We start from the raw sequence: 20,780 nt of genomic DNA, 5'->3' as shown, positions 1-20,780 counted from the left end.
TAGCATTTGACTAAATTCAGCCCAGCATAGTATTGCCCCCAGTGATTGTTGCTGCTGTCACCCTTTATTTTATTTTAGACTGTGATCAGCTTTGAGACAGAAAACCCATTTTCCATTCTCTTTGCTGCTATTGCAGTCAAGGAAGAGGCACTTCTTACAGTTAAGCAAGCTGTCCAACTTATACCTGGCTTTGTTTTGTTTTTTTATAAATTTACAAGCCTTGTTATAAGCTAAAGCAGGTCTATAGCTAAAGATATACCAGCTTTTGTATAGCAAAATGAGAATCTTCTCCAGACAACTAAGATAAACCTTCCCCAATTAAAAGAGTTGGTTCCTTTCCTCCACCCACTCTGGAAGACCACTGATGTACAAAATATAGCTATAGTATACAGCAGTTGGGCTAGCCAAAGTGTTTTTGCAGGCTCTTTCTGTCAACTTATTTGCAAAGCTGATCACCAATATCACTTTTTAAGATTTCTTGGTGCTTTAAAGACAAGCTGGAAACATGTTGTCAGGTCCATTTATTATAAATATTCATAGCTTAAAAAACAATCGGGGGAAACAGCTCAAAAACAGGTTTTTCTCATTTATTGCCATTGGGATAAAATTTCTTAACCAAACCTCATGCCACAAAATAAAACTATCAATATTTTCAGCCAAATAAGAAATTAAGAACAGTAATACCACATTAGAAAAGGTAGCACCTCCATATGGAGTTTTAGCCAAGACTACTGGTAATACAATTCCAGGTTCATGCCATCATGAATTTCATCTGAAAGGAAGGAGTTAAGGTGAGTTCCCATTGGAAAAGATTCAAGTGTAATGGTTATACAGGTGCTAAGTGTTGGACAAAATCTACCATAATGCCAGAACAGTGATAGTTTAGGAAATACCACAGGTACTGAAATTTGTATTTCATGTAAAGCCTTGTAATTAAGTCACCAAATTCATTTACCACCAAAATTCTGTTTTCATCTGCATTGGGAGGCTTTTCCCTCTTGCTGGTATGGCTTTGTTTTTTGTGCTCCATGCCTTTAGTGGGTAGCAGCAGCTTCAGCAGCACTTGAAGTACTAATAATATTCATAATGGCTAGATTGTGTGGGTTGTCATCCCACCCCCACAAGAATGCATCTAGAAAGAATCCCGAGTCACATCTTGGTGTGTTCTGGGCCGGCGGGGATGGTGACTGGCAGGAGCTACAGTAGCTACCAGGAATATTATGACAATTTTAAAGAAGAATTCTTCTCTGACACCACTCACCGCAATATAAATTCCAAATCGCTTGTTGTAACCAGGCTAACAGAGACAAAACGGTCTAAACATACACCCATCCCTACAGAGTCAGTCTAAAAACTAAATAACACAGTTGAGTAGAGACAGTCCGGGAGAACACTATCAGGGCCATTTCATCCATTTTCTGACTTGCTATTCCAAATTTTCCCCAGCTCCCACTGGTAAGTGGGAAAGAGAAATAGCTGTGCAGGGATCAAGCTCAAGGGGTGGACAAGTCCTAGAAGCAGGGTTCCACATTTCTGCTTGCCATAGCAAGTGTGCTATTGCCCTCTGCCAAACTTGAGAACCCTCTTAACTTTTCTCCCAACTGTGGGGGTGTAGGGAGCATCCCTGCTATTACACAATGATTCTCATTCCCACCCCAGCTCCAAAGTTTGGAGGAAGACTTAGGTATTGCCGAGGTGGTCAGAGCAACTCAGAAGTACAGATCCAAACCAGGATGGTGCCATCCTTTCCAGTCTCAAACTTGGATCTGGGGCGGGGGAAAGAGAATGGTCTCCAACTTTGCACAGAAACACAGAGTGAGGTCAGGGAACAATGGATGGACAGGTTCCTGAAAACAGTTAATTTTTGGCTTGGCTATGAAGGGCAGTCAAGACGCAGCAAACCCTTGCAGAGAAGGAGCAGAAAACAGGGAGGTGGGAAACATATAAACAATCTGCATCTCAAGGGCTTGTCAATTAAGGTCATGCTTTATCTGTTTAAATAACAGCAAGACAAAAAGATTTGTACTGCTGAATATTCTGATACCTAGGAACCACAATGCCTACTATACTGCCTGAGAGGGGTAAATACAGGAGACTCATTGGCCCAGCAGCTGAATGTACTTACAGGCCTGCTCAACTGTGGCCCTCCTGCAGATGTTGGCCTACAACTTCCATAATCCCTGGCTATTGGCCACTGTGGCTGGGGATTATGGGAGTTGTAGTACAAAAACAGCTGGAGGGTCAAAGTTGAGAAGGCCTGGCCTAGAACTATATAACAATGTCAACACACAATTTAATGCATATTTTAATTCTCACTGGATTCAGTGAAACTTCCTCTCCAGTAAGTATGCATAGGATTACAACAGGTAAGGATTCTGACAATGCAGACAATTTTAAAGAGTACTGTCCTCCAGTGTTCCCTCTAAGGCGTGCACATGTGTTTTTTGATGTCCACTCAGTTACTTTTAGATCCCGCTCAGGTTGATTCAGGAAGGCCCCATTCTGAATGTACGTGTGTACATGCTGCCTTGATATTGCCCCCCAGAACAAAACTCATCCTGCACACAGATGAAAAAAAAATAGAGGGAACACTGCTGTCCTCTTCCTCTCCCTACGCAAACCCCACCTTTTTACTGCCAAATACCAGGAGTGTTTAAGGATACAATCTGCCAGTGACACATGGTCCTTGAAAATTGTGTACCTGCAGGTTTTAAAAAGAATCACCATTAACTTTTATACAATGCAAAACAAAAACACACACAAAGCACTTGCAACCAACATGACTGTTACAAAAAAAAAAAAAGGTTTTCATGGGCCAATGGAGACAGAAGTCAGTAAACTTAAGGTCAGTAAACCAAGCAATGCAATGCATGCCATGGTTTGTAACCATGTGCAGTGTCCTGGGGATCATGTGCAGGCACCAGGATCCAAACTGGGTCCTCTTGCATTCAAAGCATATATTCTGCCACTGAGTTACGGAACTTTAAAATAAGCTGAGAGGGTGCCTGCAGGAATCCAATACTATATGAGTGTTGTTCATTGTAAGGCCCAGGGTTCAGTGGCAGCCCCCATCAACCCTATGTGCAGTTTCCTGACTAATTAATTAATTCAATTAACAAACACACACACACACACACACACACACACACACACACACACATATTTGGGCGGGGGTGGATGGGCGTTGGTCTCCGCAAAGCTTCGGTTGAAGATGAACACTCTGCACAGGCTCCCTGGCACCATAAAGAGACTACCATTCTCACGGTGCAGTGCTGTGCATTGTCCAGCACCAGGGGGGTTCCCTTAAGGAAAATGGAGTCCTCTTGAGCCCCTGCACCATCCTGGAAGGAACGCATAGATTGCTGGAAAGTGTAGCCTTCCCCAGTTCTTTCCTGCTAGAGCTTTTAAGAGGGGGCTCCATCTCTCTTAAAGGGCCCTCTCAACACTGAGAAAAATGTTGTACTATGAAGAGAGAAGCACATTCAAAGGTGGTTGGTTTGTTTGTTTGTCTAAAGTGGCCCTTGCTTGAAAAATAGTGAAGATCATTGCTACATGAGAGTCTGCCTTAGAGAATGGATCTCTTTGTTTGAAGACAGACCTTCCCTTTTATTGTTATTAACAATACACACTGCATTTTTAAAATTACAAAGCAGTTTGCATAGCAGAAGGAATGAAAACAAGAATAAGAAAGTGGATCCCTATCCCGAAGGGGCTCAGAATTTCCTCACTTCTACTCACCATTTCTTTAGTACGATCTTGTCCCATCGAGTGCCAGTCTGGGCGGCGATGAGCTTTTTCAGGTCCCTAATGGTGTCATCAGGGCTGAGGAGCAATACCAGTTAAGGAAAATGTTTTCAAATGGGGCCCTGTCTATCATAACAATTAAGCAGACTCTGCTTTTTTTCGTTTCTTTTCTTTAAATATTTCTATACCGCCCAAAACCCATGTCTCTGGGCGGTTTACAATTAAAATCATTCAAAACATTAAATCAATTAACAATTAAAATAATGTAAAAGATTAAAAACATTTAAAACCCAGTAATAAAATTATTTAAAACTATAAATCTAATTAAAAGCCTGGGTGAATAAATGTGTTTTCAGCGCCTTTTTAAAAGTTGCCAGAGATGCTCTTATTTCAATAGGGAGCACATTCACAAGTCCAGGGGCTGCAATGGAGAAGGCCCGTTCCCGAGTAGCCACCAGATGAGTTGGCAGCAGCCGCAGGCGAACCTCTCCAGATGATCTTAGTAGGCAGTGGGGCTCATGGCGAAGAAGACGTTCTCTTAAATACCCAGGGCCTAAGCTATTCAGGGCTTTAGAGGTAATGACCAGCACCTTGTATTTTGCCCAGAAACGTATCAGCAGCCAGTACAATTCCTTCAAGACAGGAGTAATATGGTCTCTCCTAGATAATCCAGAGACCAACCTGGCTGTCGTGTTCTGAACCAACTGCAGTTTCCGGACTACGTACAAAGGCAGACCCACAAAGAGCGTATTGCAGTAATCCAGCCTAGAGGTTACCACCAGATGTACCACTGTTTTGAGATCATTTATCTCAAGAAACAGATGCAGCTGGTGTATCAGCCAAAGCTGATAAAAAGCACCTCTAGCTACCACCTTAACCTGGGACACCAGGGAGAGGTTTGGATCCAGAAGCACCCCTAGACTGCATACCTGTTCCTTCTAGGGGAGCGTGACCCCATTCAGAACAGGCAGTTCAAACTCGTCTCCCGAGTTTCGAGCCCACACAATAAGTACCTCCGTCTTATCTGGATTGAGCCTGTTTGTTATCCCTCAACCAGCCTATTACTGCCTCCAGGCAGGCGTTTAGGGAGGTTATGCTTTCTCCTGATGATGCTGACATGGGGAAATAGATTTGGACGTCATCAGCATACTGATAACACCCTGCACCAAATCTCCTGATGATCTCTCCCAGCAGTTTTATGTAGATGTTAAACATTGGAGACAATACGGAGCCCTGAAGGACACCATACGAAAGTTCTGATTTTGAAGAACAGTCTCCAAGAGACACCATCTGGCATCTTCTCATGAGGTAGGAGTGGAACCACTACAAAGCAGTGCCTCCCAACCGCAACCCCCTCAGATGTTTCAGAAGGATACTATGGTCAATAGTATCAAAAGCCATTGAGAGATCCAAAAGGATCAACAGAGTCACACTCCCTCTGTCAATGCCCAATTGGAGATCATCCATTAGGCCAACCAAGGCAGTCTCCACCCCATAGCCTGCCCGAAAGCCAGTTTGAAATGGGTCTAGATTATCAGTTTCCTCCAAGACCGCCTGGAGCTGGGAGGCCACCACCTTCTCAATCACCTTGCCCAACAATGGAAAGTTGGAGACAGACCTGTAATTATTTAACTCTGTGGGATCCAAGGCAGGCTTCTTCAGAAGCGGTCTAATGATTGCCTCCTTAAGGCAAGGAGGCATCCTGCCCTCCCTCAGCGAAGCATTTATAATATCTACTGGACCCTCTACAACAGCCTCCCTGCCAGATAGTATAAGCCATGTCAGGCAAGGATCAAGAGGGCAGGTGGTACACCGCACCATTCCAAGCAACCTGTCCACATCCTCAGGAGTCATGAACTGAAGCTGATTCAAGGTCATCACATAAGAGGAGCTGCTGGACACCTCGGCATCAGACTCTGTAACAACTGTGGAGTTTGAATCCAAGTCGGCCTGAATACGAGACATTTTGTCCATAAAGAAATTATTTTAAAAACATCTCAGCGAATAATTATTGGTTCTAAGTACTGATTAAAGGGGGAAGGGCACACAATAGCCCCTTCACGACCCTGAACAACTCCACCAGATGTGAACTTGTGGACACAATATGGGAGGAAAAGAATCACTTCTTTGCCGCACGTATCGCCTGAGCATTGGTCTTCAACTGCTCTCTATGTAATAATCTGTTGGATTCGAGTCAAGTTTTCCTCCACTTACACTCTAGTCATCTACCTCGCCGCTTCAGCCCCCATAGTTCTTCCACATACCAAGGGGCCAGTTTCGAAGTGGGTCAGAGAGGATGCTTAGGAGCGATCGTGTCCACTGCCCTGTCCAATTCTTCACCAGATTGTCAACAGGTTCACCAGCACAGCCAACACTAAATCCCCTCAAGGCTTCTTGGAATCCTATTGGATCCAGTAACTTTCTCAGGCGGACCATCCTAATGGACCCTCTGCCCCTGCGGAGGTGGGACGTGGTTGTGAGTCCAACCTTAACCAGATGGTGGTCCGTCCATGACAATGGGGAAATCACAGGAGTCTTCACCCACAAAACACCTCCCTGTTCAGAGTGAAAGACCAGATAAAGCATGTGACCAGGAATATGTGTCAGTCCCGAGACCACATGGGATAGGCCCATAGTTGTCATGGCCACTATGAATTCCTGAGCCACCCCAGACAAATTGGTCCCAAAGTGAACATTTAAGTCCCCCAACGTCACAAGACTGGGAGACTCTAAAACCAAGCCAGAGGCCAAGTCCATCAGCTCAGTTAGGGACTCCGTCGGGCAGTGGGGCAATCAGTACACCAACAGAAGTCCCAGTCTATCCCTGGTCCCCAGATTTAGGTACACACATTCAATATGGTCAGACACTTCGACAATTATCCTGGCAAGGGAAATATTGTTCTTGTAGACCACAGCCAAACCACCTCCCCGCCCACTTCCCCTCCCCTGCTCCTCAATAGAATACCCTGGAGGAAGAAGCCAAGACCAACCAAGTCTCCGTAATACATACCAGATCGGCCCCTTCATCCAGAATCAAATCATGGATGATTTCAGGTTTATTCTGGACCAACCTGGCATTACAAAGGAGCAAGACAAGGCTCTGTGGGTGGTTAGCATTGCTTTCCAAGGTCAACTGTCAGGACAGCCGGAAGGGGAGACAGCAATTAAGTTTCTGATTTCCCTTCCCCTGCAATGGCCTGCTTACCAGTCTACATTACTTCTTCTATTCCCTACCACCACTGGAATAGCTGCCCCATAATCAGTGGATACACCCCGTCTCCCCATCTCCAGACAGACCCAGACACATTAACACAACTCACCCAGGATTTCAAAAAGAAGCAGAGTTCAAATACCCACCCACCTTTACACACCCACAAGGGACCTTGAGCCAAACAGTCTGGCCCTTGCCCTCATCCCCCAAAGTGGCTCCCCCAAAGGGGCCACAGGCAGCACCCCTATAAAGGCCCAAAGCTGGGCAGGTGACCCCAGGAACTGCTGAGTCATTCCAGAGCTGGTCCCAGTCCTGCACGCACTCCCCACAGATGTTACACAGAGGCAGCAGGCCACAGCCCCAAAGGGGAAGCAGGAGCAGGCACATAACAGCAGAAGGAACCAGCAGCACCCACCTGGCCTCTCACCCCAGGCAGCACTGAAGGGGGAAGCAGCTGGACATTTCCTCAGCTCTGTTTGGCTTCTAGCAAAAACAAAAACAAAAACCAACAACACAACTGGCCTTCACAGTACCAACTTCTACCAGTTTCCAAGCAACGGAGTACCCTGGAGAAGGATGTGATGGCATTGTTCACACATGTACATCTCTCACTCACTCACTGGTCTGGAATAATTTCATCTCCAAAAATTTCAGAGAGAGGGAGGGGGGCGGGCGGGTACATATTTGGATGTTACAACCTATCCTCAAAAGCTCAGAGTCAGTAATGTTTAGATGTGCATAATCCAAACAGTTCATTAATTTTAAAAAATCCTCTAATTAAAATAATGATTTTGCTAATCTTTGGTCACAAACCTTTTGCCCCAATTAAAGGAAAGCAGAAAGCATCAGTTCCAAAAGATCTTCAGGCTTGTACTCCTTTAGACTTGTTCTTCAGCCACTCCAGATTTCCTGCTCCCTTTAACAATTACACCCTTTCTCCCAGAAATCCCTCTCTTCCGATTCAAATCCCTCTTCAACATCCATCTTTTCCATATGACCCTTGGCTTTAAAGAGTGAAGCCAAGGGTGATATGGAAAAGATGAAGAGAGATTTGAAGACTTTCATACACAACAGAGCTCCAGCATTTGTAACTGCATCCATCCCTGATTATGCATTACTTGTCTCATTCCTCCCTCTATAGTTGTTCCCATTCCTCTTTTAAGCTTCCTATTATTGTCTCCCTACAGTCAAAACTGTCTTAAGGCAAAGACCCGTCTTCTTTGTTTACGTTACTCTATAGTAGTAGAGGTGGGCAGAAAGAACATCATGGCCTGCTTAGTGAACCACTGTCCAACTTCTAGCAGTCCACTTAGCGGCTGCTTGTTAGAATTCGTGCAAAGAATACTAGACCTTCATTTGTCCAGGAAAACACTTAAGCAAGAGTGCAGACTCAGGATCATTCACCACAGAGGAGTCATGCCTTAACTGCTAAATAGGCACTCTTGTTTTGTACATTTAACATTTCAGTGGACCATGGGGATTTTAGAAGAAGAAAAGAGAAACCGTACACATCTGAAGTCAGCTCACCTTTGGTGCAAAGCACCATGTACATAGTTAACTATGTAAATTGCCACCACCATTTCTTCAGGAAGTTCCAAGCCTAGGGAGCAGTCACTGAAAAATGCCCCTTTATGCAGTTCTCCTGCCATTTGAACTTGGCTTACAAAAAGCATCAACAGCAGACTATGCTTCAAGACAAGAGAGTATGATGAGATCCAGAAGTGGGTGCTCTCAAAGATGTGTTGCTAAAAGATATTCTCTCACCAGCTAGAAGATAGCAGCAGCATATTTGTGCATCTATTCTCTCTTTTCCTCACCCAGAGAGGCAACTACAACTTTTTCTGCAAACACAGGCACCCACACAAGATGAGGGCCCAGGGAACGCAGAGAAACCTGCTTTCCCCATTAATCATTTCACTTTGACAGTGTAGCCAAAGTATCACTGGACACTTCACAGAAAGAAAGAACAAACAGTGTGATGAATACACCAATCTGATGAAAAATCCTACCACTTCCACAACCACTCAGAAAGTGTCCTGGATATACAGGGCAAATATCATTAATATCAGCCACAGCTACCCAAGATGGTGATTAATAGAGACTATAACGTGTTCCCCACTCACCATGCAGAGCACTCAACAGAAAATATTTGTGGTCACACAACTCGTTTGTGGGACATCGATTGTTCCCAGTCTCCTGCCACCTCTGGGAACCAAGAAGAGTGATATATAGTGTCAAAAATGAGAAAGACTTCTTTCCCATCATACTCATATGCCAGGCAAACAGCACCTATAGCAAATATCTCCCCTGTCTTGTACCCTTTTCTGAAGCATCAGAGGCCTTACACACAAGACGTAAAAGCTGCCCAGGAAAATACCACCCAGCTTTCCTCAGGTAGGCAGACTATACATCATGGATACTTGCACTTCACTCTCACTTTCTTGCCCAGCCGGTCATTGCAAACCACTTCGATCATCCCGATCTGGCGTTAACACCAACCTGAGCACAACTGACTGTTAAGCACAGAGATTTCTGGCCTCCTCCCTCTGGAGGTGCTGTCGAAAGAGAAAAGAAAGAAATCTGAAGTCACATGATTTAAAAGTAAAATGCTTTTATATTAGAAAAAACAAAAGGTCATATAATAGGCTATCATAGATAAGAGCTCAAGATAAACTTTATCAACAGAAGCATGTGAAATAGCAATTTATCGCATAATACAGTACCTAAACATTTGCCAGCATGTACTCTATAATCATCTGTTCCCCACTCAAAAACTTCTGGAAACTCAGGTTTAGATCTCAAGAACACTAGCGATAAGACATGAACATGCACACTTTTTTTTTTTAAAACCCCATCCCCATCATTTCCCCAAAAGCAAAACAAACAACTAGGGGCAGTGAGTCACTAGCATGAGGGGTTGTTCAAGTACATGTCTGGGTATGTGCTTCTTTTCAGCCATCACCATTAACTGTTTATCAGCTATTCAGTTCCAGAGGATGCAGCGATAAGAGATATACAAGGTTTCCACTCAAAGACAAATAAAGATTGGGGGCACAGGCACTATACGAATAGTGAGAATAGGGTAAGGGAAAAGTTTGCAAAACACGATCCTTAAACGCACGAAAACCTTTTGCAAGACCAGTCTTTTGCAAACGAACGAAGTGGTGGTGAAAAACGAAGGAAAAACTGCGTTACTTCAAATTAGTTAATCTGGAACAAGCTAAAGAGTTCTGGCGCATGTGCTAAGAATTCCCTGACTCTCGTGCTCCTCCTTCCCAACACAAGTCACTGAAAAGTAAGTACCCGCTCCAGGGATAGGAAGGGACACCAACCAGCATTACCCACCCCAACAGACCCTCACTGAAGCAGAGAAGCCACCTGAATTCAACTAAGCCTTGTCCTAAAGGGACAGGCGGAAGCGGAGGTCGCTGAATAACACAGGAAGCGGAAGTTCTTCACGCCTCCAAAGGGTTCCTTTTCAGAAGAAAAAAGAGGGTAGTAGAGGAAACAGTAGGGATGCCGACTCAGACTCTCGCCGCTCTCCCGGACTCGGTTCTGCTCCAGATTCTGGCTTTCCTACCGCCACGTGATCGACTGGGCGGGGCCAGGTGGGCGCATTGACTTCTCTCCACTCTTCCCCTAGTTTCATGATTCCCTCTCTCCTCCTATCTTCTCCACGCAATGGTTCGGTCCATCCTTTGTCCCTCCCTCCCTCCCTCCCTCCCTCCTAGGACCGCTGTATCTTAAAAACTGCAATAGTTGCAGTTGCGAGGACGATTTGGCTGTCATGGTACTGCCCCCATTATTATAATTGTTATCTACCTAGTGTCATCGTTGCGCCGTTATTATAATTGTTGTCTATAATGTCATCATAGCAAAAAAGCCAAACCCCTTATTAAAGACACGGGAGCGGGGCGGGAGAGGAGTGATACCTACCCACTCTTGTATCTATTTATTTATGTCTTCCAAGGGGCTTATTCTCCTTTTACAGATGGCAGGTCTTCAGCGTAACGGTTTTGCGCTAGTTTTTCTCGCAGCGATTGCATATTTGCTCAAAAGCAAGTGTGCCTAGAATTGCCGCCAAAAAGATACAAGGGGCGGGCAGAATAGGCTGAGATACAGCCCAATAGCAAAACATGTGAATCCTCTTTATGGTAGAAATATGAAACCGCCTGTCTTGCTGGCAGATCTTGTAGGCTTTCGGGAGTTCGGCAAGACAAGCATTGCCCCGTCCATTAACTATTGTTTCTGCAGTGTGTTTGGGTTGCAAAGTGCTTTACAATCGACAATTGCACTATGATCCAGATCGGGTCTCCCACTTTTTTAAGGGTTTTTTTAAGGGTTTTGTTTTTTTTAAGGGTTCAAAAAGAAATGCAGTGATGAATTTCTCTTAACTAGTTTCTCACTATGATATAGTGATTTGCCCAGGGCAAGCAATGGCTGGTTCACTCATTCTCCCCTAGATAAGGAAACATAGCATCAAGCCTCGTTGTGCTCCCATTTGTGTCTTTGCTGTGTGTGAATCCATATCTCTCACATACATACATACATCAACAATGGGGCTTTGCCCTGCAGATGTCCTCATGACAGGATTCCTAATGATGACAACTTAGAATCTAAGTCAATTAAGATCTCTCCTTTCTGTAGAGTCTGCAGGCGCTGGCACTGCTTGGTGAAGGACAAGTTCCTGTGGAGGCACTTGGACCTAACTCCTTACAAGGTAGAATGCCCACCCTGACTATTCTTTGAGTGAATTTGGGTGGGGGTGTCGGGGTGGGGCGGGCACCAGAAGGTGGAGAGTAGGATATTCTAGGACAGTTTCAGTACAAAAATGCGGGAGGATATTTTTAACCTGGAGTCTGATGTGCTGGAACAAAGTGAGCTGATTGGACGGACATGAGCCTTTCTAACGACTATATAAATTATGCATTTTAAATCAGCTTATTTAAATGCTTGACTAACAAGCAGAAGGCTGCCGGTTCGAATCCCCTCTGGTATGTTTCCCAGAATACGGGAAACACCTATAACAGGCAGCAGTTATATAGGAAGATGCTGAAAGGCATTATCTCATACTGCGCAGGAGGCTGCAATGGTAAACCTCTCCTGTATTCTACGAAAGAAAACCACAGGGCTCTGTGGGCGCCAGGAGTCAGAATTGACTTGATGGCACACTTTACCCTTTTATCTATTTTACTCAATTTTGCAATTTTAAACTATTTGCACAATAGTTTATCTATTGCGCACAGAGAACGAAACCCTGGTCATTGCATATGCAGAAAAAGCAAGAAGGCAGAATAGTGCCTACTAAAATATCTATTTGGGGGATTGAAAGGAACCTGCAAAGGAGGAAAATGAAGGAAGCTTTATTTATAGAAAAATTGAGACCTGACATTAATGCCTGGGAGGCACTGGCTGATGCCATAAGGTTTATTAGCCTTTGAGAAAAATCAGGTGATTATCCTTCTCTCTCCCCACTTCCACCCATTATCTCTCCACCAGACAGAGTGTTATCACGTTTAAGGAATTTAACTGCTGGTGAATGGAGCAGGTTTTTATCTGTGCTCATTTGTTTACTTAACTGAGGATGGTGTGTTACACCTTAACATTTTATTTATTATGTATACCAACTTTTAGTTTTTCTTTTTTTGCACAATAACGGGACTTTTTGTTGAGAGTTGAGGAGTTATTAGCTCATTGCATCATCGACCTATCAACTTATACTATTTGCATAATTTATTCTGGTTTTGCTCGCTATAGGGAAGGGCAGTGGGCAAGGCAAGGCAAAGAGCTCCATCCACCGGAAACCTTATTTAGTTGCTCCTCAGGCTTCCAAAATGCATGACTCTTTCAAGCGTATCTTTGTAGCCTTGAAGACCACAAAACTGCTGAGGTGCTTTTTTTTTGGTGGTGGTGGTTCTTTCCATTAAGGCTAAGACTCTCAAGGAGCTGAATATTGGATATTTTCCTAACTCTCAGACTTCTGTGTCAGTCCCATAACTGCATTCAGTAACACAATTAGTAGGTGGTGGTGGTGGTGGGTGGGTATGTTTTAACTTCTGTAGTTTTCAGGAAAACATACTTTAAAGTTTGCTTAGCAGCCATGGAGACTGAAAATGCACCTCATTGGCTAACATGATTATGACATCACTTTTCTCTTCTGCTCTGGGGGCAGAGATACTGCAGCTTATTCTGCTGGGTTTTCTTGCCTTCTTTGCTGCTAATTATTTTATTTATTTTATTTTTTACATGTTATCTCCCACTCTTCCTCCAAGGAGCCCAGAGCAGTGCACGACATACTTGAGTTTCTCTTTCACAACAACCCTGTGAAGTAGGTTAGGCTGAGAGAGAAGTGACTGGCCCAGAGTCACATCCAGCTAGTATCATGGCTGAATGGGGATTTGAACTCGGGTCTCCCCGGTCCTAGTCCAGCACTCTAGCCACTACACCACTCTGGCTCCTTAACAGGGCCCAACATTACTGAGGTGAGAAACTGTGGGGGCGGGGGGAGGCATTCATCCAACTTTGCTAACAACTAATCAGGAAGTTGCAGCTCTGTTTTTGGTGGGATACTGCTGCAACAGGGGAACTGAGGAACTCTCTCTGATACTGCAGGCCTTTGGTGTGTGAGATGGGATACTGGAGGGGGCCAGAGCAACTCTTTCTCTACCAAAGTTTCTAGTGATCCTGGGGGTAGGGTCGAGGTGTGGGGGGAGCAGAAAGCAAGCTACAGATAACATTTTCGCAAGCGGGTGTTTACTTAGCTACACTGAAAGATCAAGGAAGCTGTGTTTCCTAATCTCCTGGGCTGGGAGGGCCAAGAACATGATGAAGATAGGAGCAGAGGAGAAGGGGGTTGGCTAACAAGTGTGTGGAGAATAAAGTGCCTTTTACTTTTGGTGGTGGGGTGGGGCCCTAATCTTATGGTACTTCAGCTCCAGAGGTATTGGGCAGATCTGTGGCACTTAAATTAAGGTAAGGATGAAAATACCCCTACCATCTACCACCCTTGCCAAGAATGATTCTATCTGCCTTGGAATCCCTGTTCATTAATCCCTGGTATATGAAGGGAGGGCACTCTGTAGTTATCAGTAATGCAAGAAACACAGTTCTCCAGTTAATGGTGGAAGGAAGGAAGAGCCCAAGAATAATTAACAATGGTGCCAACACATGTGCAGAGTGCCTTTTTTTCTTTCTACCACCATTAACTGTAGAGTTACTCCTGCTCTGCTCCTAGCTTCATCTTCTTGGCCTTCCTAGATCAGGGTATTTTCCCTTTAGGAGACTCAGGAAACAGCTTCCTTAGTTTTTCAGTGTCACTAAGTAAACACCCCATTGTGAAGAAGATGCTGCTGTCTGTAGCTTGCCTTCTACTCCCCCTATACTCCAACCCCACCCCCAGGATCACTAGAGACATTGGTAGAGAAAGAGTTCCCCGGCCCCTCTCCATTATCCCACCACCACCACCAAATCAGAGCTGCTACTGCCTTATACACCATAGGCCTGCTGTATGCGACAAAGTTCCTCGGTTCCCCCACCTGAGCAGTATCCCACCCAAATCAGAGCTGTAACCTCCTCATTAGTTGTTAGCAAAGTTGGATGGATCCCCTCCCACACCCCATGTCTTTTCTTACCTTAATAATTTTACCGCCTTTTAGTTGGCAACAAAGAAGGCAGAGAAAACCCAGCAGAATAAGCTGCAGTATCTCTGCCCCAGAGCAGAACAGGAAAGTGATGTCATAATCACATCAGCCACTGGGGTGCATTTTCAGTCTCTTTCCGGGATAGCAGTTTTCAGTTTTTAAAGTACTTTTTAAGGAAAACTATAACAGCTAGAGCACTGGTTTGTTTGTTTTTCTATGGGTATTGTATGTGTAACAGTTGACAACACAATAAATTATAAAATTTAGGGAAACGCCTCATTCTGCAGCCAACACCACATTCTTTCCTCCAGCAGAATCTCAGGTGGGATTGGAACTTGGGGCTTGTAGAACTCACTGCAGAGCTTAAGGCAGATCTGTCCCCCTGTACTCACATGTTTGCACTGACAGCTAGGGATGTGCACGGAACTGGGCAGAGAAGTTCAAAGGTGGGGGGGTGGGTGTAGCACTTTAAGGGTGGTGGAGGGTGCACTTACCCGTCCCCCCTCTTTCCCCCCGCTCTGTTGTCAAAGGCTCCTTCGGGGCGGCAGCATACCTCCCTGCCAGTGTTTGCTCTAATTTTTTTCACCTGTGTGCAGAATGAGTTTCGTTCTGGGTGGCAGTATCAAGACAGTGTGTTCGCACATGCATTCAGAATGGGGCCTTCCTGATTCAACCTGAGTGGGATTTAAAATGAACTGAGCAGATGTCAAAAAACGTGTGAGTGCAGACACCCACACCCACACACCTTAGAGGGAACACTGCCGCCCTGTCCCCTCTTTGCCTGGAAGTAGCAAGAAGTACCTGGCGCATGCACTTCCTGCTACTTACACGCATGCCAGGTACTTCCTGCTATTTCCAGGCAAAGAGGGGATGGGGCAGCAGGGAAGTATGCTGCCACCCCGAAGGCTCCTTTGACCACGAAGTGCCGGCGGGGGGGAAGCAGAGGGAGGGGTAAGTGACTCCCCCGCCCTTAAAGTGTGACACACACACACCCCACCTTCGAACAAGCCGAACAGCAGATTGTTCAAACCAGTTTGGAAGCCCATAAAAGGCCTAAAGGAGCTGGCAGCAACTTTACCTATCATGGATCTGTCACTGCATTCAGGAAGCAGCCATCTTAAACTGACAAGTTAGACTTTATTGGCCAGTTCTGCCTGTTTTATGTTTCAATTTATCCTAACCCAAAGGCTCAGACCAGATTATAATATTACAAGGCAAGCCTTGCCTCTCTTGAAAAGTGTTCCACCCAAGTTATGCAGAGCCCTCCTTTCTCCCCCAAACTCATCCATATCTTTGGCTCTACTATGAGACACACCTAGACTATAAACACACACCAGTGTTTAAGAATCTTGGGAAGCATTATTCTGTGGGGAAGATAAGATTATCCAACCACGGCTTCTTGGCATCCACACTAAACTACAGTTCCAGTGGCTGCTTTGAGGGAAGCCACAATACTTTTGTATACTGATGTGTATTATAACCAGTCTAATCATCCCACACTTCTCATTTGTTTCCAATATATATTTTAAAAATTAGTCACTAAACTAAGATTTTTTTCATTGGAAAGATTCTCTTTTGGAGAATCTCAAAAATGTGCGAATTGGATTTTGACTTTAAATGTGAGTACTGTGCAGCCTGATCCTATACAGGCAATTAACTTTTTATCGATTGTAGCCCCCACCCTCTTCTCATTGGCTTATGTATTTCACAGAATCCTGCTGATCCAAGAGCAGGGTATGCACATTGGTTCTGTATGATTTCAAACTCCAACCACATTGCCAGTGAGCTCAGAGAGGCTCTGTGGCAACCAAGAATTGGGTCATTCCCATCATTCCTGATGGGAGAAACTTCAGTGCTAATGCCATTCTTAGTTGCTATGGAGCCTCTCCGAACTCATTAACCCTGTGAACCAGCTCATGTGCCCCACTCTTGGATTGGTGAGGTGCTGCACAGTAAGCCACTATCATTTGTCTTTTAATTTGCACATCTTCCTGGTGAAATCTAATTCTCTGTATTCAGATGTCATCTAAGGCCCTGTGGAGCCTGCTGCGGAACCATCTCCGAGGCAGCCTGCGAACACTGAAGGTGCGAGGATCCCTCCACTCTGCTCGGAAACAAGAAGTGTTCTCCCCAGCATTGATGCAGGCCTTGGGCAAGCAGTGCCCCGGTCTCCACCGCCTGTGCCTGACTGAGACAGACCTCCGCTCACTCCCCTATGATTGTATTCCCTCGACTCTCACAACCCTAGAACTGAGCTGCTGTGAGATCGCTTCTGCATGGTTCCAAGTGCCTGCAGCCTCTCCGAACTCCCAGGCCTTCCCCCAGATCCAGCACCTTGTGATCCGGAATGTCCCTGCTTTCTCCAACCAGCACCTGCTGAATGTTTCAATCCAGGGCACGCTCAAGACTCTTGTCCTGTCTGAGGCCTACCGGGTAACAGATGTGGGAATCCAGACAGCAGCGCCACATCTGGGAGACCTGGAGTTGCTTGCCCTTCGCCAGTGTAGCATCGGTGATTCAGCCACCCATTTCATCGGGCGTCATATGAAGCGCCTGCATAATTTAGACCTCGGAGGCAGCCCTTCCCTGACAGATGCAGGTCTTGCTTGCCTAACCAGCTTGCTAGGCTTGGAGGAGCTTGGTCTGGAATCCTGCTGCAGCCTGTCTCCAGAGGCCATTGTAGCTGTTTGCCAGGCACTGCCCCAGCTTAGGCACATTGATTTAAGCAGGATAGCGTTTGAGGTCCAGATGATCCACAAAATCCAAGCAGGTCTGCCAAAGTGTGTGGTGACAAACACGGTCTCCAGCTCAGATTCCAATGCGGAATCTGAGCAACTGGAGAGTTGAGCACACAGTTGAACAAAGCAAAAGATGGCAGCGACAGAAGGAAACAGTCCTTTCATTGTAGTGCATCTGTGCTAAACTGGAAACACGAGAGAGAGGACAAAAGAAGTCCCTTCAAAAGCCGGTAGTTCCTCCGAGGCTAAAAATTAAAGTGCTGTTGCACAAACTGCATAGCCAGCATTGGTATTTCAGGTTGTCCCCAATTTTGGTATGGGGATAAGTGAGCGTTTGTGGGCTGCAGGCATCAGACAGGCTGCACTTTTATTTGTGCCCTTTCACTACAGCCATGCAGACCTAACCTTGCTTGGAGTTCCTGGATTTGTTATTCAAACAGCCCACTGCAGCCCATCCCTTCCCAATACTATTCTTTTGAATTATTCAGGAAAAGTGCTCTCTCTCTCTCTCTCTCTCTCTCTCTCTCTCTCTCTCAACAAGCAGGGCTATTGCACCTCTAGAACAGCATATGCTTCTATTTCAAGGGCTTAAATACCTGCCTCTTCACCTGATGTGCCAGCTCTTAAATCTAACACACATTGGTAATAAATTACCTGTGCTGAAATCTGTATTCCAAGACTTGTGCTTTAAAAAGATTTAACGTGTTGCACTGATTAGCTTTCGCACAATAGTAAATGCAATGGCTATGATTCTGGATAATCTAATGAAATTTATTTTATTTTAGCTTTCTAATAAAAATAACTCACCAGCTCATGGCTCCGGGCTCCGTTGAATGCTGTTCCGGCTCCTAAATTAGAACAAAAAGGCACAGAATGCCATGTTTCCGCTAAAAAAAATTCTCACAAAATATTTGAGTCTGATATGCATGTGCATATGCATGTGCGCATGTGCACATGTGCAAACTAGTTTGAAATGGGTCCAGATAATCAGTTTCCTCCAAGACCACCTGGAGCTGAGAAGCCACTACCCTACTAACTACCAATGTACACGTGTGTGTGGTGGCATATGTGTGTGTGCATATGTGCATGTCCATATGCATGTGTGCATATGTGCGTGTGCTGGTGCATATGCCCGTGAGTGTGTGCATGTTCGTGTGCGCATGTGCATATGCCTGTGTGCTAGTGCGCGTGTTGAAATGCGCGTGTGCACGTATGCATATGCGCTTGAGAGTGTGCATATGCATGAGCATGTGTGCATATTCGCATGTATGTGTGTTAGCTTGTGCGTATGTGCATGCACATGCCCGTGCATGTGTGCATATGCGTGTGTGCATTTTTGCCTATGCCAGTGTGTGTGCGTATGCGTGTGCATATTGGTGTGCACATGTGCGTTTTTTGCATATTCATGTGTTCGTCCATATGCGCGTGAGGGTGTGCAAATGCACATGTGCATATGCACATTGCATTCTTGCATGTGTGCGTGCACATATGCCCGTGTGCGTGTACCCGTGTGCGTATGCGCGTGTGCATTTGCATATGCACGTGTGAGGGTGCGACATATGCACATAAGCATATGCGTGTGTGCTTATGCATATGTGAGTGTGTGTGCACATATTGTGCTTTTGCATATGTGCATATGCACTTGTGCATGTGCATATTTACGTTTGCGTCTGCAAATGCATGTGTGCATCTGCAAATGCACGTGTGCATGTACGCGTGCGCATACATCTGTGTGTGTGCATATGCGCATGTGCGTTATTGCATATGCGCGTGTGGGTGTGCGTGTGTATGCAAGTGTGCCTGTGTTCATATGCGTGTGTGGGTGTGCATATGTGCATGTTATATGCGTGCAAATGCACACTCGCACGTGCAGATGCTGACACAGACATATACACGTGCATATGCACAAGTGCACATGCACACACTCGCAGATGCACATGCACGTGGGCATACGCCAGCACACACGCGCATATTGGTAATTGTGAGGGTGGTGGCAGTGGTCTTGGAGGAAACCGATTATCTAGACCCATTTCAAACTGGTTTGCATATGCACAAGCATATGAACAAACATGTGCATATGCAAAATAGCACACACGAATATGAACACATGCATATGCACGGGCATAGGCGTGTGTGTGCATATGCGCGGGTGCATTTTTGCATATGCATGTGCGTGTACATATGCATGTGTGCATATGCAGTCTGTGCACATATGTGTGTGTGCATATGTGCGTGAGCTTGTGCTCACATGCACACACGCATAAGTATATGCACACCCATGCGCATAGGCACACACGCGTTTTTGCATGTGCTTGTGTGTGTGTGCGCGCGCTTGTGTGTGTGTGCGCGCGCTTGTGTGTGTGTGCGCGCGCTTGTGTGTGTGTGCGCGCGCTTGTGTGTGTGTGCGCGCGCTTGTGTGTGCGCACGCTTGTGTGTGTGCGCGCGCGCTTGTGTGTGTGTGCGCGCTTGTGTGTGTGCGCGCGCTTGTGTGTGCGCGCGCTTGTGTGTGCGCGCGCTTGTGTGTGCGCGCGCTTGTGTGTGCGCGCGCGCTTGTGTGTGTGCGCGCGCTTGTGTGTGTGCGCGCGCTTGTGTGTGTGCGCGTGCGCGCGCTTGTGTGTGTGCGCGTGCGCGCGCTTGTGTGTGTGCGTGTGCGCGCGCTTGTGTGTGTGTGTGTGCGCGCGCTTGTGTGTGTGTGTGCGCGCGCTTGTGTGTGTGTGTGTGTGCGCGCGCTTGTGTGTGTGTGTGTGCGCGCTTGTGTGTGTGTGTGTGCGCGCTTGTGTGTGTGTGTGTGCGCGCTTGTGTGTGTGTGTGCGCGCGCTTGTGTGTGTGTGTGCGCGCGCTTGTGTGTGTGTGTGCGCGCGCTTGTGTGTGTGCGCGCGCGCTTGTGTGTGTGTGTGTGCGCGCTCTTGTGTGTGTGTGTGCGCGCGCTCTTGTGTGTGTGTGCGCGCGCGCTCTTGTGTGTGTGTGCGCGCGCGCTCTTGTGTATAAATGTGTGCCTGTGGGTGCGTGTGTTCGTGTGTTCAAAAGTTAGTGCGTCCACATGTGCGTGTGTATAAATGTTTGTATGTGCGTGTGTGTATATGCATGTGAGCACATGCACATATGCACATGCAAACGTTTTTCATATGCATGCATGTGCATGTACGTCTGTGTCCATGCATATGCGCACACGCACATGCATTTTTGCATGTGTGCATGTGCGTTTGTGTATGCATGCATGTACGCACACGTGCATATGCACGCACGCACATGCACACACATGCAAATGCACACATTTATACACATGCACAGGCGCGCACACACACATTTATACACGCATACATGGACGCACACAAACTTGAATGCACGAACACAAGCACCCACAGGCACACATTTATATACACATGCACGCCCACACATTTATACTTGTGTGTGTGCAAATGTATACATGTGTGTGTCCAAGCGTAT

At 46.0% G+C, this 20,780-nt stretch overlaps 2 protein-coding genes across 9 annotated transcripts; one reads left to right on the top strand and one right to left on the bottom strand.

The window, feature by feature from the left end:
- Positions 1-504: 504 nt before the first annotated feature.
- Positions 505-11,015, bottom strand: UBL5 (ubiquitin like 5). Of its 5 annotated transcripts, none has more exons than XM_053303021.1 (5): positions 10,892-11,015; positions 9,376-9,510; positions 3,739-3,822; positions 2,664-2,701; positions 505-772 (listed from the first exon to the last, which is right to left on the bottom strand). In XM_053303021.1, exons 2-5 carry the CDS (start codon positions 9,429-9,431, stop codon positions 729-731), a joined length of 222 nt encoding a protein of 73 aa, XP_053158996.1. In that variant the 5' UTR covers positions 9,432-9,510; positions 10,892-11,015; the 3' UTR covers positions 505-728. The 5 variants fall into 5 exon arrangements, with proteins under 5 accessions (XP_053158996.1, XP_053158994.1, XP_053158993.1 ...); XM_053303019.1 differs by lacking the exon at positions 10,892-11,015 and adding an exon at positions 10,334-10,471; XM_053303018.1 differs by lacking the exon at positions 10,892-11,015 and adding an exon at positions 10,301-10,423.
- Positions 10,438-18,144, top strand: FBXL12 (F-box and leucine rich repeat protein 12). Of its 4 annotated transcripts, none has more exons than XM_053303013.1 (3): positions 10,438-10,563; positions 11,603-11,675; positions 16,615-18,144. In XM_053303013.1, the coding sequence occupies exons 1-3, from the start codon at positions 10,472-10,474 to the stop codon at positions 17,440-17,442; spliced, it is 993 nt and encodes a 330-aa protein (XP_053158988.1). In that variant the 5' UTR covers positions 10,438-10,471; the 3' UTR covers positions 17,443-18,144. The 4 variants fall into 4 exon arrangements, with proteins under 4 accessions (XP_053158988.1, XP_053158989.1, XP_053158990.1 ...); XM_053303014.1 differs by lacking the exon at positions 10,438-10,563 and adding an exon at positions 10,676-10,745; XM_053303015.1 differs by lacking the exons at positions 10,438-10,563; positions 11,603-11,675 and adding an exon at positions 12,480-12,845.
- Positions 18,145-20,780: the final 2,636 nt, after the last annotated feature.

The sequence above is a fragment of the Hemicordylus capensis genome, chromosome 2 (assembly GCF_027244095.1).
Source record: "Hemicordylus capensis ecotype Gifberg chromosome 2, rHemCap1.1.pri, whole genome shotgun sequence".
Taxonomy (NCBI): domain Eukaryota; kingdom Metazoa; phylum Chordata; class Lepidosauria; order Squamata; family Cordylidae; genus Hemicordylus; species Hemicordylus capensis.
The sequence above is the reverse complement of the archived record's forward strand: the minus strand, read 5'-3'. Positions and strand labels throughout refer to the sequence as shown.

Bases quoted from the DNA above. Each gene is read 5' to 3' on its own strand.
- UBL5 (XM_053303021.1), bottom strand. From the start codon at position 9,431: ATGATCGAAGTGGTTTGCAATGACCGGCTGGGCAAGAAAGTGAGAGTG. The intron at 3,823-9,375 runs GTATCCATGATG...ATTGCTCCTCAG, and splicing joins AAAGTGAGAGTGAAGTGCAA to CCCTGATGACACCATTAGGG. The intron at 773-2,663 runs GTATCCTTAAAC...CCTTCCTTTCAG, and splicing joins CCATGTGTCACTGGCAGATT to ATGAAATTCATGATGGCATG.
- FBXL12 (XM_053303013.1), top strand. From the start codon at position 10,472: ATGCCGACTCAGACTCTCGCCGCTCTCCCGGACTCGGTTCTGCTCCAG. The intron at 10,564-11,602 runs GTGGGCGCATTG...TCCTTTCTGTAG, and splicing joins GATCGACTGGGCGGGGCCAG to AGTCTGCAGGCGCTGGCACT. The intron at 11,676-16,614 runs GTAGAATGCCCA...CTCTGTATTCAG, and splicing joins TGGACCTAACTCCTTACAAG to ATGTCATCTAAGGCCCTGTG.